The following is a 21,363-nucleotide window of genomic DNA, read 5'->3' on the forward strand; positions in this document are numbered from 1 at the left end:
GGTCAAAAGGGAATGTAGACATATCCAAAGAAGAAAACTACTTTTCATTGTAGAAATCATGTTCATGTCTTATCCGTTCACTGCAAGTCTAAAGAGATAACTGTATCCACAAATGCCCAAGCATGTGTCTAATGTCCAACTCTTAGCTCGTTGGGCCAGCGATTCAGTTTCTGCTGTGACAGAGCTCTGACCTCAACCCCCAGAAGGAAACCTATTCCCTTTCCTCACTGGCCTCTTTTTTTTTATTATTTTTCTAGAATATTAGACTGCTTCATGGTTCTTTACTTTTTTATTTTATTTCTTATTGATGTATAGTTGCTGTACAATATTATAAGTTACAGGTGTACAATATAATGATTCACAATTTTAAAGGTTATACACCATTTGTAGTTATCATAAAATATTGGCTCTATTCCCTGTGTTGTACAATATATCCTTGTAGCTTGTTTTAAACCAAATAGTTGGTACTTGTTCCTCACTGGTAACCCTTATGCTAAGTGAAATAAATCAGACAGAGAAGGACAAATAACGTATGATGTCACGTGTATGGAGAATCTAAAAAATACAGCAAACTAGTGACTATGGCAAAAAAGAAGCAGACTCACAGATGTAGGGAACAAAATAGTGGCCCCCCCTCTTAGATGTGTCTTGATCGGGGTGTGTCGTGGCGGCCCTTGGATAACCTGAGTAGACGAATAGAGAAGGAAGATGAGACTCCTGGCCATCTTCTCTGCCTGCACCCAGCAGACCTCACTCGGTCCACACCCCCCTCCTCATCGCTCCAAAGGAAACATGAAGTGACTTTTCTCAGTGTAATATGATATTTTATTCTTCCAGGGCACCCAATCATGGGACTCTTCCTTCATGACCATGCTCTGTTTCATTGCCCTTGCTTCCCAAGGATGCCGAGACATGTCTGGAATCTGTGAAGAATAACTTGCCTTTTTCTTCTCCTTCAGCAGTCTCCTGGACTGACTCTGGCATCCGGGTCCTGACAGAGACAACTCCCCATTTCAAAACAAGTGTCCCTGCTCCTTGATGTGGTATTAATATGCAGTGTTGCAGCTGTATCTAATGCTTATCGGTGTTGTTAACCAAATGCTCTTTATGATTTATTAGTCTTCTATTACTGGGCAGTTTTACTGCTCTCCCAGTGTTTCTTATATATGCTGCTAATTTAATTTAATTTCTCCTTTTATTTAGTCTGTGATTTTGTTGTTGATTTCTCTCCCTGCCCATTGTTTACATCAGTTTTTGATTTTTTTGTATTTTCCATGTGATCTCCTCCACTTTCCTTTCAACCAATCATGTGCGTGCGTATCATGTGACTTTGTCATGTGGCTTGCATGGTGCTGATGATGTCGTCCACGCTGGTGAACAGAAGGTAAAACTCTTTGTTCTGAATCATGAAATAAATCTGGGACCACAGCCTGGCACATAGGGCCCACTCATTTCTTCCTGTCTCGGATTTCCTAAGCGAACTCATTTGAGAGATTTCCTCTTTTTCTCAATGCACGTCCAAAATTCATCAGCCTTTGGAGCCTTTAGATGACAATTTGATACCAAGACGCCTTCAATTTAATGTTTTGCTTCAAGAAATCTGGCTACAGTAAAATCACTTTAACCACAGCCGAATTTGCACCCTTGAATTTTTATCAGATAGTTCATAAACTTTATTTCCCAGAAAGCAGTGTTGTAAGTGAGCTTTATAGCATGGTTATCTCACTTTATCCAGTAGTTCTCCAAAGCACAGTTGTTATAAAATGTCACATTTCCATGAAAACATAACATTGAACACCTACAGAGAGAAATGTGTCCATCACAAAGGTTGTATTTGCTTGAAACCAGTGAGAGTGTTTCGTAAAATTCATGCAGATTGAGGACTTTCTGAAATGAGAGATTTAAGAATTTGGAATTAGAGCAGTTTGGCTGTAATGGCCAAGGTATCACTTTGCAAGTGACCTGCCACCCGCCCCAGGCAGGAGGAAAGAAAAATCAAAGCAAAAGTCACTTAACAATTACCATGACTGATGATCGCCATGTAATCCAAAGGCACACCATTGACCCTTGCAGCAAAGGAAATAAACTTAGAGCCTAATAAAGCTCAAAGGAGTGACAAAATAATCCGTTAATATTGTGACTGTCACAGTCCTGTGAAAGCATTTCTTGCTTACTATAACCACGACAGGAAAATGCAGCCTCTGGTCACAGCTCCCCCCCGAGTAAAATCAAACACCCATTCAAACCTGCCCTGGGAGTCACATGCGTGCCATCCCCTCCTAACTGGAAATTTGAACTTCACATCACAACCTGAGACACATAGAGGCTGCAATGAGCACGAAAGCGAAACTAACACCAGTAACCCCCAGGGTGCCCGTGCATGCGAGGGGTCCCCGGCGACCTCGCTTCTGGGAGAGCTGATTGGGCGACATCCGCACGAACAGAACCATCAGCCGCTCGTCTCGCATGTGCTCTGTCCCTGGTCTGCCCTGTGTCCCGTGTGCCCCACGTGTGTGAACCCTGTATGTGGCACCCGTTACCCTTCACATTGACCCCTGTGAGGGCTTCAGCTCTCTGGGCATGGCCACAGAGCCCCAAGTCAGTCCCATTTACAGTCAGACTCCTGGACAGGATCTTGGATGGGAGGGTCCTCATTTCCAAACAAGAGGATGTTCAGCATTTACATCATATGAAATAAAGGAGGGATGTCCCCGAAGCTTCCCAGGTGGTTCTGGGAAAGAGTCTGCCTGCCAACGCAGGAGACTGCAGTTCGATCCCTGGGTCGGGAAGATCCCCTGGAGGAAGAAATGGCAATCCGCTCCAGTATTCTTGTCTGAGAAATCCCATGGACAGAGGAGCCCAGTGGTCTACATTCCACAGGGTCTCAAAAAGTCAGACACAACTGAGCACGTATGCATGGCACCAGCCGTGGTCCCCAAGTCAGGGAACCTCTGTTATGCTTAGAGCTTGGACCTAGCTTTAAAAATTACCTTGATCTGTGCATCTTAAGGCAGAAGAAAAAACACTGGGAGCCTACAATTGTCTAAACTCCAAGTCCCACTCCAAAAATGTGGTTTCAAGGGAGACAGGCACTTTTCGAACTTGAGATGACTGCTCAGATGCTGAACCTTCCCCCTGGAAGCTGAAGTATGAGCAGATACCTGGGCTGAAACCTTAGTTTCTTCTTTAAACCCAAGGTTAGTCATTTCTGTGCAATGCTGTGATTCAGAATGAAGCACAAGGTAGAAGCTAATTCACACCTCTGAGGAGCTATCTCTTGCAGACATTTTAAGCGAGGCTAGAAATGTTTGAAGGTATTTCTTGCAGCTGCCCTAGAAACACACCTTAACTGTGATCTTGGCTGTCAGTAGGAAATGTGGCCAGTACTAAAACACTGGGAGACTGTGGAATTCCGAAGTGTGATCACCCCCCTCATCAAATCACGCCTCTTCTGCCTTTTGCAAGGAGGGCAGGCAGAGGACTGTTACTCAGACGAGCAAGACACGGTGGGAAATGGCCCTTAGTAATAGAATGGAAGGGAATGGAGAGGCTGGAGCAAATAAAATTTACAGGGGAGAGAAATAAAACTTAGGGGTGGTTCCTCTAGGCTTAAGTAAGGCTTTCAGGTGAGTTAGGCCTAATGAAAATTATTTAAGTGAGCAATGGGTAGGTTGTACACCCACAAATGATTAAACTCAGTGTCCACTACCCTCCACCACCACCCCCCCAAATTGCCTAGGATGTGTTTAACGTATGCTGGATGTTCTGTGCACCTACAGTTTCTGTCCAGAAGAGGAGAGATGAACACAGGCATTGAGCACCAGCCCTGGGGCACTTGGACCCTGAGCCCACAGAGCTCTGCAGGCAGGGTCTATGACAGGGAAGCGCAGACACATGGCCCAGGGCACAGGCATGGGTTTGCTGGAAGCAAAAATTTGAGCCCCCTGGTGTCAAAGTTTATTTCTAATATCACAGCATCACATAACTGCAGGGCCTGCTTTCTCTGGTGATCCATCAGCTACCAAGGACTCTGTGTAAATGGGACTCCCCTCCGCACCAGCATGTGTGTGATGAGACGCCCCCTGCACCCTCCCCGCCCTCCCTTCCGCGTGCAGCATGTTTGAGCATGGATCCCACCCCACCCATTTATAATGATCTTTTTTTTCTTTAGCTACTGACACTGACTCGTACTAGGAAATGCTGATTCTGATGAACTAAACTCTTTTTTAACACCCACTCTTCCTTCTTAGATTGAAAACATCACTAACCATCCCTTCCACCCCCTCCTTTATTTTTTACAGCTGTGTGTCTGGATTGCCACGGTCTCTGGCAGGTCGACATAGACTTTTCACCAGGGGTTCTGTTCTAATTGCCTTTATTCCCAAGGATTCCCTGCACTGGTGGTTACCAGGGTAGAAAGCTAGCTTGAAGGGACCAAGGCAGTGACGTATATCAGCCCGAATCCCGTGGGCAGAGACTGGGGGCCATGGAAAGTGCCCATTTCCCTGGGGTTTACCAGGAGGAGGGTTGAACCTCCCAGGAGCCTCATGCTTCTTCATAACTCACCTAACGTCCATGAACTACTGTTGGAGATGTTCACAACCCCCGCCCCGCTTTGTGGCCTCGGAGGCAGGAGCCGAGTTAATTGGTGGTGATGGCAGTTATTTCTGTCTTTAACTTCCTCAGCCTGGATCAGCCCCATAACCACAAGCCATACCTTCGTGGTCATATTTTCTTTTTAGGATGATGAAACAAAGATAATTGATCAATTAATCTGTTGGTGTTTTCATGACACCCACGAGAAGGGATTTGGTATTTCTGTGGTTCGGTCTGTCAGAGTTCATTTACCGCTGTTTAACTTGTCCTCAGTAGTACCAAGCCTCCCCACCCTCCCCCCAGCACTCATTCACAATTCCCGAGAAAACCCGCACTGGAAAGCTTTGTGGACTGGGTGCCTCCATGAGCGTGGCCACAGAGAGCCAAGCATCTTTTCTCTGTAGAAACGAGGGAGCTGGCCACGCCCATGACCACTCATTCTGTACCCCAGCACTCCTCAGAGCCAGGGACAAGGATGCCAAAGGGTCAGATCACACTGGCGCAGCGAGTCCTTGACAATTAGGAGAGAAGTGTTCAGGAGAAAAAGAATGCTTTCCTCCGAAGGCCTGATTTGGGGGAGCGGTGCTTGAGACAAATCGATGCCAGCCCAAGCGCTGCCGGCCGCTCTTGGGTATAAGATAACCACCTCTGAATAGAATGGCCAGGCTGCTGCCAAAGCACCATCAGGGAGGTTCTGAGGCTCCAGGAGTGTGTGTGGCATAGATCACATTGATCTGTTTAACATTAGGGCTAAGAGGTTGGTCTGAGGAAGGAGAATTAGTGGTCTAATAATTAATCCTGATTCCCTTTGGTAATTTGCTGATCCCCCTAAGGCCCATTCAAACTTGTGACCTCTTGGTGTAATTTTGAATATTCCTGAGTTGGAAAAATCAAATAGGTGTCACATCAGATCAGCTGCATCATACATTTTGGACTTCTTAAAACCAACAGTTTGAAATCACTTATAAGAAATAATCGGTAAGGGGGAAGAGGCATTAGGATAAACAGAGCAAACAGTATTTTTAATGCCAGGCAATCTTATTTGATAGTAAAAGATTCTAATGCAGGCCCTATGCCCATCATTGGGTTTTCTCAGAAGCCCCTGTGGGGTCCTGATGAAAGAGAAAGCAGAGGCAGTGAAGAGAGAACCCAGGTCCAGCCTGTCTCAGGGAGGCCTGTCAGCCAATTAACGTTCCATTCAGAACATACAACTCTAGGTTCTTGAGCTCTTTGAGTGAGCAGTAGATATTGTTTTCCTTCCAAAATTCACAGTTGCTGTTCAGAGGCTGTGGGCTTGCTAGAATTTTTGTTGTGGGATTCAGATATCCAGCAGTAGTTTGCTGATCCCAGGGCTTCTGCTGACTCGGGGAAAGACATGAAGCTGACTCTGATTTTAGGGCCCAGTAGCACCGTAATTATAAAGAAGAACCTACAATCTGCATGGCCAGAAATACACATCTCAATTATGGTTTCTAAGGGGAATTTATAGGACCTGCCAGTAATATTTTTGACTGTATGTGGTCTCTCTGGTACATTCTTTTTTTTTTTTTCCTTGCATACATGATTTGCATTCTTCTAGAAAATACCAGAACTGCCTGATATTTTATGTTTGTTATCGACAAGGTTTATTTTTACGAATCCTGCTGTTTTAGTCTTTACATAAAATATTTGGGGGAAAAAATTTGACTCATGGTTAAAGCTAAACTCAGAGGGTATAATTAACCCCAGGGGTTTTCTCGGAGCCACCTGCCGATTGCTGCTGAATTGCAAACCAACGTTTACAAATAATTACAATATTGGTTTTTCTGAAATTACCCATAATGATTTCAATCAGAGCAGCCATCTCGGAACAGAGTGCATGTTGGGACCCTCTAAATAATTTCCTCTCTTAATGTGTTCAGTAAAGCAGCCAGCCTCCTGAATGCAGGTCCATTTCTTTGGCGTCCCTCATCAGGCAGGGCTGGAACATTCTCTTTGCAGAGAGCTTAGGAAATCATTTCTTTCACGCATTTCTAATCTTTAAAAATATTGGCTCCCAGTGAACATTTGAAGATGAATAAGGCAACTGATTAAACAAATATCACTCTTTCCACATCTGTGTGTACTGACAGCAAGTTGCATGGCCATAAAGTTGATCATAATCTCTATGATATTAGTCCAATAGGATCTTCCTTTAGAAACACCATCATAGGAAAAATTAGATTTCTATACAAGGGCCCCACCATTCAAAGAACTGAATAAGAATTGAGTACGTTTTTTCATTTAGCAAACAAAATCTTGTTTTAATCACCATTGAAACTCGAACGCCTAATGGACTACATGGTACCTAATAGATACTGGATGTGCATTTGGTGAATAAATCATCTTTAAAGCACTCTAAATGATATAGGAACATCCCTGTCGGTCCAGTGGTTATGACTCCCATGCTTCCACTCCAGGGTTAGATCTAACCACATTAGATCCCTGGTCAGGGAGCTGAGATCCCACAGGCCGTGCAGTATAGCCAAAAAGTAAAAAATAAATACATGATATGATATAAAATGCCCTGAATTCTATGAGAAAGCAATACATATCAGGGTTCCATGGTAGTCACTCGAATAAAATGATAGCAAATTATAGTGTTCTAACTTCGGTAGATGTTAGAATTGTGTTCCATGGTATAGTTTTGAGTGATTTCTCTGTGATCCCGTCTATATTTTTTTCTGAAACAAATCCAAACGTAAGAGCAGGTCATTGGGGCTTTTGGTTTTCACAAGGTTCCCTTGGCGAGATTTTTGTTCACATATCTTTGAAAGACTCTTAGGGTCTGTTTTTTCAAAGACAGGAATTTTTGAAATGACTTTTTTTTAATTTGTAGAAAAATGGGCAATTTTGTGGCAAAGAGATATGGAATTGTTAATCTTGGGGGCGCATTTCCCTAAAATTGACTGAACATCCCAGATTTGGTGTCCTATGTTTTACGGCATCATGAACACAGCCAGGGTGCTCTTGAGAGCTCGACCTAGCATGGCGACTGTCACAGTGATGTCAGAATAAGAAGGAGCCCTTGGGAGCATCTGGTGTTTTGCAAACCTGGAGACTGAGGCGGTGACCTGGCCAAGGCACTAAACCCCCTGGGCTCTACTGTGGCCTCCGTAGCATTCAGTTCTAAAGGGATATTCAGGGCAGCAGAGCAGCCCCAATGGAGTAATCTCTATTCCCCTTCCTGGGAGGTCTCGGAGGAGGGACAGGTCCTTGCCTGGTGGGTGTGTTGGAAGGGCCACTGATGCCACCTCCTCCTCTCCTTCTTCAGGCAAAGAGATCATTAACCACAGAGTCAGTGTTGCAATTCTGAATCCAGAAAATTATTACGATTAATGGGAGTCTTCATTCAGTCCAGGGTCACCAACATCCCATTTCACCTGGGACTAAGGGTTTATCCAGGGTAAAGGATTTGCAGTGCTAGCACCTGCAAAGTCACAGGCTAACCAGGATGCGGTGGTCACCCCAATTCAGTGAGAGAGTAGAATCTGTAATTTCTTCCGCATCTCCTACTTCAATGTTCAGCATTGGTGAATCTACACAGGCTTCCTTCCCTACTCTAAAATATATTTCACTTGGAGTTTTCTTTTTAGCACTGGATATGTCTGATGGGGCATAAGGCATAATTAATTATTGTCTAAGATGTATAATGATCCAAAAGAATTAGAAAAGCACGCACACTTAGACATTATCTAAACAGAATTTCTAAGTATTTTCCACTGAATAATTGGTGCTGGTGGCTAGACAGTGGTGTAAAAACAGGACAAGTCTATCTGAAGCCCATTTATCTTTTTGTTTTTCTTTTTCCTTAGTCACTGATTAAAGGAAGCAAGTCACAAGCACAACTTTTCGTAAATACTTTATCCCACAGACATTAGGATTACACAGCCTCCCTGTTGCCGCTTTTTGTAGCCCCATGGCCAGTACAGGTGCACCTTGCAATCCTGTTAATCGAGCTTCCAGGGGGTGTGCCAGGGGCCCGCCCAGACCAAGTAGCAGGGCTCTCGTCAGTTTTGTCTCTGGTTCCTCCTGGTCTCAAAGGGAAAAGCAGCCCCCTCGGCCATCGCGAGGTTCTCAGCATAACTAAGCGAGTTGGGTGGGGTGGGCTGGCCTTACCAAGCAACATACTTGTGGGTGATGAGGTCCAAAGCCTGGTGACAAGCCTCTCCCAGCTCTTCTGTCCCATGTCTGAGATTCTGTCTTCCAGAGAACAAGCCAGGACCACCCACCCAGAAGGTAACTGTTTTATAGGCTCTGCAAATCTTCTGTCTGAGGTCATGAAATAGATACAAGAGATGGTTTCCACCAGAAATGCCAGGGTCCCAAGTGTTTTAAATCTTCATTTTAACTTTTTATAACAGATGTTCTGTCATCTCATGGCTTTCAACATACACTAATGAAATAGTTTCTCTTAAAATAAATTAGCATCTTACAGGAGAACCATCCCAGCCCTCAGAATTGGTCACATACAAGCTCATCTTTCTTGTCAACCTGGATTCACAGTGTTACTGCAAAAAATAGAGAAACATCGACTTTTTCTCTGTTGAGAAATGCTGAAGACATTTTTTCCCTCTCTTTTCTCACAAAAAGACTTTAATGAATGTTCCATTAATACAAGGCACCAAGGATTATCACCAAGGCAGTTGAGCCATAAATGCAGAATACTTACAGGAAACTTGCCTATGGCAAATCATGCTTTACTTAATCACAACTGGAAACCTGTTATTTTTTTTAATGACTCTAAGTCATAAAATTTAATTCATGCAAAAGCTGGTCACAAGAATGCAGCATCATTCCACTCCTGTTAGGAATTAGACCCCTGGAATAGATCACATATCCCAGGGAGAAAATAGGCTGCTTTGAAACATTATTTTATGGGTGTAAATTTTCTCCTTAAATGCCTACATTTTCCCATATTTCAGGCTATTCCTCAAAATGTACCAGGTTTATGAAAGTTAAATCTGCAGTTGTAAGAGCAGCTAACAGAAAATGCAAGCACCAGGAAGAGACAGGCCAAAAAAAAAAAAATCCCTCTTTAAAATGGTGAAAGGACTATACTAGGAGGGAGGGTAGTTTCCCAGAACATTTTCGAAAGGCGTTCTCAGTTTGGGTTAAGACTGAGGCATCTAATTGGAATTCAAAGTTTTACATGTTTTGCTTTTTAACCATTTGAATTGCTGAGAAATCAAGAGTCCAGCCCCACTCCATCACCGCATCTCATTTTGATGGATTGGATTTTCATTGTGTGGATGAAAATGTCATGTGAATTCCCTGGCTGTTTCAGGGGAACCCAGCGCACCTAAGCTCGAAGGGCAGATGGGAGAGGATGGAAACTCTATTAAGGTGAAGCTGATCAAGCAAGACGACGGCGGCTCCCCCATCCGACACTACCTGGTCAAATACCGAGCGGTGAGTAGCCTCCTTCCCGGGTTTCTTGCAACCCCACAACCCTAACACCCGCCCTGTGGGACCAACAGTGTCTTTAGAGCAAGGGGGCAGGGCACCCCATGTGCCTGGCAGGTGGCTCGTGGGCCCAGGTTAGGGTTTTAAGTCCCAAGACTGACTTACAGCCTTTAGGTCATATCCACACTGAGACCACTTTATTTTTTTTTTTCAGTTCTCTATTTTTTTAATGATGTATAGTTGATTTACAATGTTGTGTTAATTACCTCTGTACAGCAGAGTGATTCAGTTATACATATATACATTCCTTTTTTATATTCTTTTCCATATGGCTTGTCATATGGTGTTGAATATGGTTCCCCGTGCTATATATGGGGCCTCCCTGGTGGCTCAGCAGCAATCAGCCCGCAATGCAGGGGATGCACAGGAAACAAGGGTGGTTCAAGCCTCGGGTTGGGAACATCTCCTGGAGTAGAAAATGGCAACCTGCTCCAGTATTCCTGCCTGGAAAATTCCAGGGACAAAGGAGCGTGGCAGACCACAGTGCATTGGGGTTGCAAAGAGTGGGCCATGACTGAGCATGCATGCACACACGTGCGATACATAGAATGGACAAGCACACTGAGACCGTTATAAAACCTCTACAGTGATTTTGGTAACGATAAACCCACCCATGACTGATTTTTCTGCTTCCTAGGTTTTTCTACAAAGTTATTTTCCCATCATTCAGTACTTTTTTGCAAATAACATACCAATACCTTGGATCACACTTGGATAAAGTGTGTTATGGGCCAGGCATGCGGGCCCGTGATCACATGCATTTTCTCCCCCCAAGAACCCTATGAAGTTGGTCTCAACAGTTATCCTCACTTTACAAAGGAAGTGAATGAGGTTTATGCAATTAGTGACCACATGACTCACGCAGTCAGGCAGCCAGGGTTTGAATCCAGGTCTGTCTGACTGAAGAGATGGGGGTCTAAGCCTCCTGGCCTGGGCCGCCTCAGCTCCTAAACCATCTCCTTCCCTCACCTTCCCTCCACACTAGTGTAGCCCACCCGACCTGTGGTCGTGCCGCTACCCGTGAGCTTGGCCCTAGCCTTTTGTCTTCCTGGTTTCCCAATGCCCATCAGAGATTTCTGACATTGCACCTTTCATCCCCAGCGCCTAAACTGAAAATCATCCCCCTTTTTTTGGTCTTAGAATGATACTTAGCCATCGCCAACCATAACCGATTGCTGGGAGATTTAGAGACAGCATCTGAGCGTTGCAAATAGCCTCTTGCTAGGATTTCTTGACAGTAGAAAATAACCTGAGTGGAGTTTTCTTTCTTCAAATAGCACCCAAGAAAGGCTTTTTCCAAAAAGTTTGACTTAACTCTGTCTCTGCCTTTTGACCAGCTCCTACTGATCAAAGCCCTAACCTGGTTAGGTTTGCAGAGAGTCAGTACAGCACAGAGCCCCCCACCCCACCCTGGGAACACATCCCAGCTGCTGGGCCACCTGTCAGTCACTCAGCCCCCTCCTACTTCGTTGCGAAGCCGGTCTGGAGCCTGACATGGGGGAGGAACCTCAGTTGACTTCTGTAAGGCCCGGCCCAGAGGCATCACTGGCTGAGAGGTCCCTGTGACTTCCTCGATGTGGAACAGGATACAAGGACCAAGCAGGTGGCCCATGGAAGCCACTGGAAGTGGACAGAGTGGTGGGCAGATGTCTCTGGCGTTTGTTGGGCTGATGTGGCCCAGACAGACGTGGAATCCAATTCCAGCCTTACCACTTAGCAGCCTGTGCCCCAAGTAGGTCACCCAACAGTCCATCACCTCCATTTCTCCGTTGGTAAAAGAGGGATAGCTTATCAAGTTGTTGTAAAGCTTGAGTACAAGCAAAGAACCTGAGACTTGCCTGACACTGGGAAAACGCTATACTTGGTAACTGTAATAACCACTGCTACCACGCAGGCTGGGTCAGGAAATACCTCCATATGAGGCCCCATCAGATGTCAGTGTTCCAGGAGGGTCATTCTGGCAGTGCCGGGCAGGTCTGCTTTAAAGAGATAGCTGAGGCAAAACACTGGGATATGTTAGGCTTTGACAACCTTAACCATCCTCTCTCTTTCACTTCAAAATCCCAACTGTTGCTAAATATTTTGATTATTATACATTATTAATATTTATTATGTAACATAATATTTGCTTTATATTCTGGTTGTCTCTTTTGCAATGATGTTTGCCAAGGAAAGAAGCCTTTCAGAGAAAGAAGACAAAAGACAAAGAGCTGAATTTCTTTGTTTTACATTAAAATGGGACACATGCTCACTCTTGCAGGAACTAACTTAGAGCCCTGTGTAGGTAGTCTGGCTTTCTGTTAGACTCAGAGGTTGTGAGCCCCTCTTCCAGCATTTCCCCACACTATCATGGCCACGACATGTGTGCTATCACGACCCTAAAGGCATCTCTCTGGCTGGTACAAAGCATTTTGCCTGGAAGATGGCTGGCTTTCCTGTAATGTAACTTCCTCCAGCCTCAGCCATAGACTAGCTCACCTTCCAGAGGACACTGCTAGCATGTTCTGCTCTTCTCAGGAGCAGCCCATCATCCAGTAGACATGTGTCAAGCCCTCCCACCCAGAACAAATTCACCGGCAGATGTGCAGGATAGGACTGGAAAGAATGTTCGAGAAAAGGGGGGCCCCTCTAACTCCAGCTTTGTGCCTGAAATTATGTCCTGGAGTGCTCTGCTGGCCACTGCAGGCCCTGCCTTGGTCCTGACAGCAGCACCTCCAGCCACACCTCCGGCTGCAGCCTCAGAGACCAGGTCACACTGCGTGGAATAGAGAGACCCTGTTCCCTGCAGCGTGTGTGTGTTGCGCTCCCTCCTGTGAGAAGATACATCCCCACTTGGGCCCAGAGGCACTTGCCCACACTCGATTGCCTCTGTGGCTTTGGGAAGCCACCTGTTCTCTCTGCCCCTTCCCCATCGTCGGCTTTAGTGAGGGCCTGGCCAAAGCCCTCGCAGGTTTGTTGTGGGGATGCAGTGAGAAAATGTGCAGAAAGCCTTCAGTCCAGGCCCTGGCATGCAGCAGGTGCTCCGTAACTGATAGCTTTTAATGCTTTTAATAAAAGTGGAATCTGTGCCGTGTTCCCATGTCAGAGAGGTGAGCACACACCTGAGGGTGACCCACATTCTAAAACAGGACAAGAATCACAGTTGTCGGATCATCCTCTAGGTCACCGTTAGGATGGGGCTTCCCACCTGCCAGTGGAGGAGGCCTGAGAACCTCGGGTTCGATCCCTGGTCAGGAAGATCCCCTGGAGGAGGGCATGGCAACCCACTCCAGTATTCTTGCCTGGAGAATCCCATGGACAGAGGGGCCTGGGAGGCTCCAGTCCGTAGGGTCGCAAAGAGTCAGACACCACTGAGTGACAGCAACACGTGCATCCTTAGGATATGTGCCCAGCATCCCAGAGTGTAGCCTGGGTCCCTGCACGCCCTCAAGGTAATGGACAGGGCATTGAAGGGTTGGCCCCATGCCACACTGGGAATCCGCCACTGTTTTTATTTGCAAGCCCCCAAGGTTGACCTCTGACCTGCGGGATCATTTACTTTCAGGTTTTTCAAGCTGGTAACAAAAACTGTGCCCTATCTCTGCTTTTTATTTTCGTTTTGCCCCAATATTTAGTGACTCCCTTACATTCCTCCTGTTGGCTGGTCTTACCAGCTGTTTCACCTAAAGCTTTCTGGTGTCTCGTCTCTTTCTTGCCGGTTTCTCCCAGAAGCTCTCCTCCGAGTGGAAACCAGAGATCAGGCTCCCGTCTGGCAGTGACCACGTCATGCTCAAGTCCCTGGACTGGAATGCCGAGTACGAGGTCTATGTGGTGGCCGAGAACCAGCAGGGCAAGTCCAAGGCGGCGCACTTTGTGTTCAGGACCTCGGCCCAGCCCACAGCCATCCCAGGTATGACACCTCTGCTTTCTGTGAGTTTCCTGCTTTGAATTAATGCACAAGCACCGCACCTCCTAATGTGCCTGAATAGCCCCTGACAACTCGCTTGCTTACAGCCATTCTCATGATTGGTTGCCCATGCAGAGCTTAGTTTTGCTTTGTACCGAGCTGTGCAGTAGGCTGAGCTGGACTGGACCCCCAGGAAGGCTTGGGCAAGCATCCTGGGTGAAGGTCCTGTGTCGTCCATCAGCCCTGGAGGACTGATGGTAAGCCAGTCCGTGGGAACCCCTCAGGTGGGAAAGGCCCCAGCTCCAGCCAAGCTTTGGATGCTCATTGAGGAAGAATCCTTTTCTGAGACCTTATCTGCTATCTACCATTTCATAAAGGACCACGAACCTGTTTTTAAGCGCTTTCTGTCTGATGCTTGCTTACCTGCACCACCGTGGTCCAGATTCTCTTCTCTGTGGGGAGCCTAAGAGAAGGAACAGATGGTGCCCAGTTAAATAAAAAACCTCTCTGCCAAAGGCCTCACAATTGAAACAAAGATTAAATGGAGCCACTTGAAACAGATCAAGTGGCGAACGTAGATGCTGGAAACCCCCATCTGTGAAAGGCAGTCCAGCCTGCTAGAGACCAGGATGGGAGATGCCATCCCTTCCGGGAGATGCCATCCCTTCCGGGAGATGCAGATCCATCTCTAGGGACCAACTCAAGTGCGGGAATAAAGTGAGAGTTCTGCTTTCTGGCCCAGCTACCTTGCTGCTGATGGCCAGACTCCTCATTGACCAAATCCCATGGAGCGGAAAGAGATCTTTATCGTCCCTCTCTGCTTTCCTGACCAGTCACATACTGACCACAAGCAGGAGAGGTGAGCATAGAACATACAACTGAAGCTTAGGAGAGGGATCCCCAAAAACTCTCTGCAGCATCCAAGTTTGATAGGAAGATGCCCCAACCTCCTGGTGGCCTTCATTTGGCCACCATCATGTCTGTCCTGTCCAGAGTGCTTGCCCCCTAGTTCTCAGCTCAGTGGTCATGATCACTCATCCCAGTGGGAGAGAGGCCAGAAGGGACATGTCACAGTAGTGACACAGGGCTGTGTGTGTGGCAGTGGGTTAGTCGAGCAGCTGCGAAATGAGATCAGCATGTGATTCCCGGATGGTTGGTCGTACATGAGTGTGTGTGTGTGTGTGTGTGTGTGTCGGAGAGACGTGTGCAGGCCCCCAGGGAGTTGGCGGCCATAGATGAGATGCATCCATGGTCCTCCCCTCCGTGTTGGCAGGGAGACCCTCAGCACAGGCTAGGGCGGGCGTGTCTCTGCAGGCACTGGCCACGTGGTCAGTGATGATGCCGTCCGTGGCATCTGGGCGTGACTGCAAGCGATGATCTGCTCACTGATTCGCAGGCTGTCCGAACGGAGGTGCCTGTGTGTCCTCTGCCCTTTCTGTCTCTGCATTCTTGGGTCAGTTTTTTCCTGATATCGACAGTCTGGTGGGCGTGTCCAGATCCGCTCGGCTCTTATGGGGCATCTAGGAGCTGGGGGAGTGAGAAGCCCGAGTGATTTCTTTGCAGTGAAACAGCCTGCTGGCATCTGTTTTCTCGGGTAAGACTCCATAGGTGGTGATTCCAACATGCTGGGTCCGCAGGTGGGGTACTGCGAGCGGCATCAGCTCCTGGGGTTGGAGAAGTTGAGGCCACTGTGTTTCGATACAGAAATTCTGGGGAGTCCTGCCCATGGAGTGGTCAGAGCCCTTCTGGCTAATCTCCCAGGTGCCCAGTTAACGGGGAGGAGGGGCTGCTCACCTCGCCCACCAGGGCTCCAGGCTCTACTGCACAGGTCTTAGCAAGAGCTTGCCTGGTTAAGACTTCTCTGGGACCTGCGGATAAAGCCTCTGAATTACGAGATGTATGTTGATGGTGGAGTTCTGTGGTCAGCGGGCACTGGAGGTGAGAGGCGCAGAACTAGATCCCCTTTAAGACCGCCAGGCGTGGGGTGGGCTTGTGCTGCAGGAAGAAGAGGCCGATGTTTTGCTGAGAAGTCAGCCTGTGCTCAGTTTGTTGCGCATAGACCAGTGATCAGATACATCTCTGTCCCCACGTGTCAAAAGCTCTGGAGACCTGAAGGCTCCTGACCGTACCTTAGAGACCTCCCTTATCAAAGGTAACACTTTCCTAATCAGACTCCTGTACTTGACCGTGGAGGCTTCTGTTCTCTCACTTGAATTTCATTTGCTCGCTGACCCCTAACCCCTGAAGTCACCCTGCTGTGCTGCTTGTGGCCTTGCTGAGCTGCGGAACTGGCCTTATGGTGATAATACCGCACTGAACTCAGTTCTCTAACCTTTGTCAGCTTAATTTACAAAGTTGAATTAACCTTGGATTCTTGCGTTCTCTGTATTTGACCTAATTTTTTTTTCTTTTTATCTATTTTTTTTTCCTCTGTTTCTGTCTCTTCCTCCTCTTTCCTCCTGCCCCCTCCCCTTCCTGTGTCTGTCGTCGCATATACCGCCTTGGACGTCACTGGGACATCCCCACTGCCACATTTGTTTTTAAACAACCACATTCTCTCTGGGGACCCATTGCTTGGCACCGGCAGCGACCTTGGGAGGCTCCTCCGCATCCTACACCTTTGTCTCATTGCTTTTCTCTGCAGTGACTCTTCTCTTGCTCTGTTAGGAACTTGAACACACACACACAAAAATTTAAATGTGCTTAAAAGCTCAGTTCCTATGAGAATGATCAGTGCCCCCCGCCCCCACTTTGGAAGAATCTGTCAGGACTGCCACGGCCACGCCAACAAGCTCTCTGTGGAAGAGGAAGGTTTGGCAGTTGGAGACAAGCTGGACCTCCAGACATATTATTCCCACCCACAGATACACTTGTGCCACTTCATACGAAGTTTGCCCCTTTTTTTCGTAGAGTATAAAAATGTTGGGAGCTCTTTTCTTTAGACCCTGTATATATAAAAACCACGATGCTAGGTTTCTACACGTAAAAACCTTGTCTGTAAAAACTTACAGACACGTCTTTACACGGCTGCTACTGGTCGCATTTTTGGTTCTTACCTGAAGATGATGTAGCAGAGGAAGGTTTCTAGGTACCCTCTAAAGCTTGCATCAGATAAAACCACCCTGCGTCCCCCCTCTAACCCCGTGCACCTCCTCTGCCCTGCAGTAAGTAGCTGGCTTTGCTTGCATTCAGTGCCCATGGTAAGCCCACTGCAATCCACCAGAGCATTTTGCTGGCCACATGGGCACAGTTCAGTCGCCGTGTTGCCCAGACAGCGGAAGAACTCCGATTTAGTCAGGTATTTCTGGGCTGACCCCACGTTCTGGGAGGCACTTTGGTCCTGGTAGTATAACCAGCACCTGACGCTGTTTAGCCCAGCACCTGTGGGCTCTGGAGGGTCGTGTCTCCCATTCGGGGTAACTCCTGCTGCCTGGCAAAAGATCAGCCACGGACCTCGTGTCTCGGCGGATGTGGTCCAACTGTGACCCACCCTATCGCCTAAGCGGCAGTCCCCCAGGTCGGAAGCATCTGCTGTGAGCCTGGCCTGAGTCGCACGCCCTCCCCACACACGCTCAGCAGAGCCGAAGGTGGGGCCAGCCCTGAGCGTCAATGAATCAGAACTCAGCCAGCCTGCCCCATTTCCAGAGTGTCCCTAAGCCCACCCCCCACCACCACCCCATCTGTCAGTGGCCTCAGTGACGTGTTTCAAATTTTGATGGAAGCCAGCTGCTCCTCTGTTGTCGGGGTACACCCCATCCCCCACATGCCCACGAGAGGAAGTGGGGTGTGTTTGTTACAGTTCCTGTGGAGATTCCTGTTCAGTAGCATCAGTGTCTGTGCTCAGGGGTCCTCCTTGTGGTCACATACCATTCCACGTATCTCATCTCTGAGCATCTCCACAGAAGTTTGATTTTTGTTCTGTTTGGTTCCTTTATTTTTTAGTTCTGTTGTTGTTTTTTAACGTTCGAAGACTAGCCTTTCCCTTTGGGAAACCAACTGTGATCCTATAATCTTCGGGGCGACGCTGCCCAAGTCGCTGGGCACAAACAGGCCCGTGTCCTCGGCACTGGCAGTTTAGAGGGTCACGTGCAGACACCAGAGGCCCCACGCTGCCCATCAGCGAGGCCAGGCAATGCCTCTCGCCCCAGCCCTGTCGGCCTGCAGCCCCGCCACAAACCTCTCCCCCCGGGGTCCTCCACCTCCAGCCCCACCGGGGCAGCAGGAGCAGACACGGCTCTTAGACACAAGGAGAGGATTGCAAAGAGGCACACGTGCCTCCAGGCTCAGCATAGAATCCCAGTGCCATCCCGAGGGCAAAGGAGGATGAGATGGTCCTCGCACAGTGACCCATCGCTGGCTCCCGCTCTTGGTATCATCTTGGGCAGAAGTCACATATTCGCCCAGGAGGGCCCATCCCAGTCCCGTAGGCGAGGGCCCGAGCCAGTGTTTCTGAAGGGACTGCAGGAATCAGGCCCAAAGTGTGGGAAAGCCTGACGTCCATGAACCTGTCCCCTCGGCTCATTCTGGGCCAGGCAGACCCCAACTGAAGCAACTCTGGGGTCCCTGAGTTGGGCCCATTCAGACAGGCCCCTGGTTTGTAAGGAATGCCCTTCGGGGGGTGGGCAGCATTTGGGCACACCCCCCTCTCATGGTGGCTGCGGCCCCCAGCCCCTGAGACGGCTCCCTCTGCAGGAGGGCGCGCTCGCCACCCCGCTCAGCCACCCCTGCCCTGGCTCAGCGCTGCCCACGCTCCACACGCCACAGGGCTTCTCGCTCATTTTTGGAGTATTTATACAGCAGGTTTGGATCACGTTTTTCTACTAATAAGAATGCTAACATTGTTGTGCAGATAATCAGCAAGGCCTTGATGAGGTTTACACCTTTGCATTATTAAAGGAAATAACAGTTCATGTGAACTCACCGGCGTGTTTGGATTTTATTTGATAATGGTGTATCCTGCCAAAGTCCTTTGCCTCCATTCACAGGGCGCCACGGATTACTTTGATCCCCAGAGGACCCTTTAAGTGGCACCCCAGACTTGCAGCCCACTGAGTGGAGGTCTAGCCGCTGGAGCCACTTTTTCCTGCTTGGTTCTCTTAGCTCTCCTAAGTCAGAGCTGTTGTGTGGGGTCGTGCCTCCTTGGACTTTCCCCCAGGAGATGGGGAGGGGAAGTGTCCTTGCAGAGCCGAGAAGGTCACGTTGGGGTCAGAGGCACGCTCTGGGCCATCAGATACACAACTCTATTGCATGTTCTCCCGATTTCACGGCTCCCTTTACAACTTCATATCAAAGGCTGCACAGAGTGACCTGGTGACAGAATCGGAGAGAAGGTGCTCATTTGCAGACCCTACTCTGTTTATAATCACACTTAGTTGGGTGCCTCCTGAAAGCCCCGAGACCTAGCCATCTGTTCAGCAGACTCCGGGAAGGAACAAGCAGAAAAGTAAGGGGTTCAGGAGTGAACCGGAACCTCAGCGTAATGGTCCCAAGAGTCAGAGGAGGGAGATGGGCACGTCTTTCTGCACTGCCATCCTGGGGTGCAGTGACTGCGGCCCCGGGTCATCTGCCAGGGCGGAGACTGCCTTCTCATTTTGCGGCATTTAAGAGCGTAGGCACTTGGATGTCTCAATCTTGGGCAAGCCAGGTCCCTGTTCCGTACCGACACCCCCCAAGCCAGGAACCACAGACGCTGAGCAGCTCCAGATCATAGCCTCAAGGTTCAGGGCAGCTCAGAGCCCAGAGGTTGTGGAGAAATTGCTCCCAAGAGGCACTCTTTGTATGCAGAGAGGTCAAGGGAAGGTCACACAGAGACCTCAGAAGTTGTTTTCTTTTTCCTTTTGTAAAATGTTAAGCAATATGTAGGCGATAACCTTTGTCCTTCTGGTTTCCCGAACTGAACAATTCTGTAAAGGCCACCGAGAGGTAATGAATGTTGGCTTGACTTGGATACTCGTTCATTTCCACCCCAGTCTGTCTTTTGCTTGCTTGCCAGGTTGCACAGTAGTAAATATTCCACCTGCCAGTGCAGGAGAACGTAAGAGACTCGGGGTCCATCCCTGGGGTGGGAAAATCCCCTGGAGTAAGGCAAGGCCGCTCACTCCAATATCCTTGTCTGGGAAATCCCATGGACAGAGGAGCCTGGCAGGCTGTAGTCCATGGGGTTGAAAAGAGTCGGACACAACTTAGTGACTAAAACAACAAAAAAGTGTCCTTTACTTACGTTTTTTTTGTAAAAGTACCACATACCCTTTCTTTAGCTTGAGGGGCACCTCACTTCCTCTGTAAGTCTAGATTCTTATTGGTAAAGTGAGTGATCCCTTGGGGATAAGTCTTTGCTCTCTTTCCATCCTTCAAATACATCAGTAATGTTAAGGTTACCAGGTAAGATTACACAGCTCATCCTTGAGCGGTGAGTCATAGGAACAACTGTTACTCATTGTAATGCAAGGATGAGAAAGACCTAGAAAACAGTGGTCCTCAAACTCTTAAGGAGAAGGCAATGGCACCCCACTCCAGTACTCTTGCCTGGAAAATCCCATGGACGGAGGAGCCTGGTGGGCTGCAGTCCATGGGGTCGCTAAGAGTCGGACACGACTGAGCGACTTCACTTTCACTTTTCACTTTCATGCATTGGAGAAGGAAATGGCAACCCACTCCAGTGTTCTTGCCTGGAGAATCCCAAGGATGGCGGAGCCTGGTGGGCTGCCATCTATGGGGTCGCACAGAGTCGGACACGACTGAAGCGACTTAGCAGCAGCAGCAAACTCTTAGTTGCATAAGAATCACTGGGATGCTTGATCAAATCCTGAGCCTGAGGCTCACCCCAGAGATTCTAATTTCCTAGAATGGGGGAACCCCCAAATCTGAATTCTTCACAAAGTACCCCAGGAATTCTGCTGCAAGTGGAGAAACATTATGCTAAAAGGTATTTATTTTTCAACTAGAGATAAAAATCACAAGCATCTGTGAATAAAGATGGGACCTACTAAGTGTTTCGGTCTTACAGGGAAAAGTCCCGATTGGTACACACTGTGGAGAAGATAGACATTAGAGAACCTATATCCTGTGCTGGGGGCCTTCCCACGTGGCTCTAGTGATAAAGAACCCACCTGCCGATGCAGGAAACATAAGAGATGCAGGTTTGATCCCTGAGTGGGGAAGATCCCCTGGAGGAGGTCTTGGCAACCCACTCCAGTATTCTTGCTGAAGAATCCCCCTGGACAGAGGAACCTGGCGGGCTACGGTCCATGGGGTCCCAAAGAGTCGGACACAACTGAAGCGACTTAGCAGGAGCAGCGTCCTTTGCTGGGGACTGTAGGACATCTAACATGCAATGACTGGCTCTTCGAGTTAAAGAGGGCTTCATAACATCCTCTATCCCAGGCCCTGCCCGATGC

The 21,363-nt window shown here is 48.1% G+C and overlaps 1 protein-coding gene across 23 annotated transcripts in view; it reads left to right on the forward strand.

Moving 5' to 3' along the window:
* NCAM1 (neural cell adhesion molecule 1) overlaps nucleotides 1–21,363 on the forward strand; it is a 363,617-nt gene that overhangs the window by 330,761 nt on the left and 11,493 nt on the right. For 8 of the 23 annotated variants that reach the window (XM_086339236.1, XM_086339238.1, XM_086339245.1 and 5 more), the window contains 2 exons: nucleotides 9,902–10,026; nucleotides 13,789–13,969. In XM_086339236.1, coding sequence (XP_086195362.1) covers nucleotides 9,902–10,026; nucleotides 13,789–13,969 — 306 coding nt within the window. Of the gene's footprint in view, nucleotides 1–9,901; nucleotides 10,027–13,788; nucleotides 13,970–16,553; nucleotides 18,883–21,363 lie in introns of those variants that run through there. The other 15 variants (XM_086339237.1, XM_086339244.1, XM_086339239.1 and 12 more) reach the window with 3 other exon arrangements.

This window comes from Bos grunniens, chromosome 15 (assembly GCF_055505025.1).
Source record: "Bos grunniens cultivar Pamir isolate PY7600 chromosome 15, Bosgru_T2T1.0, whole genome shotgun sequence".
In the NCBI taxonomy this organism is placed as follows: Eukaryota; Metazoa; Chordata; class Mammalia; order Artiodactyla; family Bovidae; genus Bos; species Bos grunniens.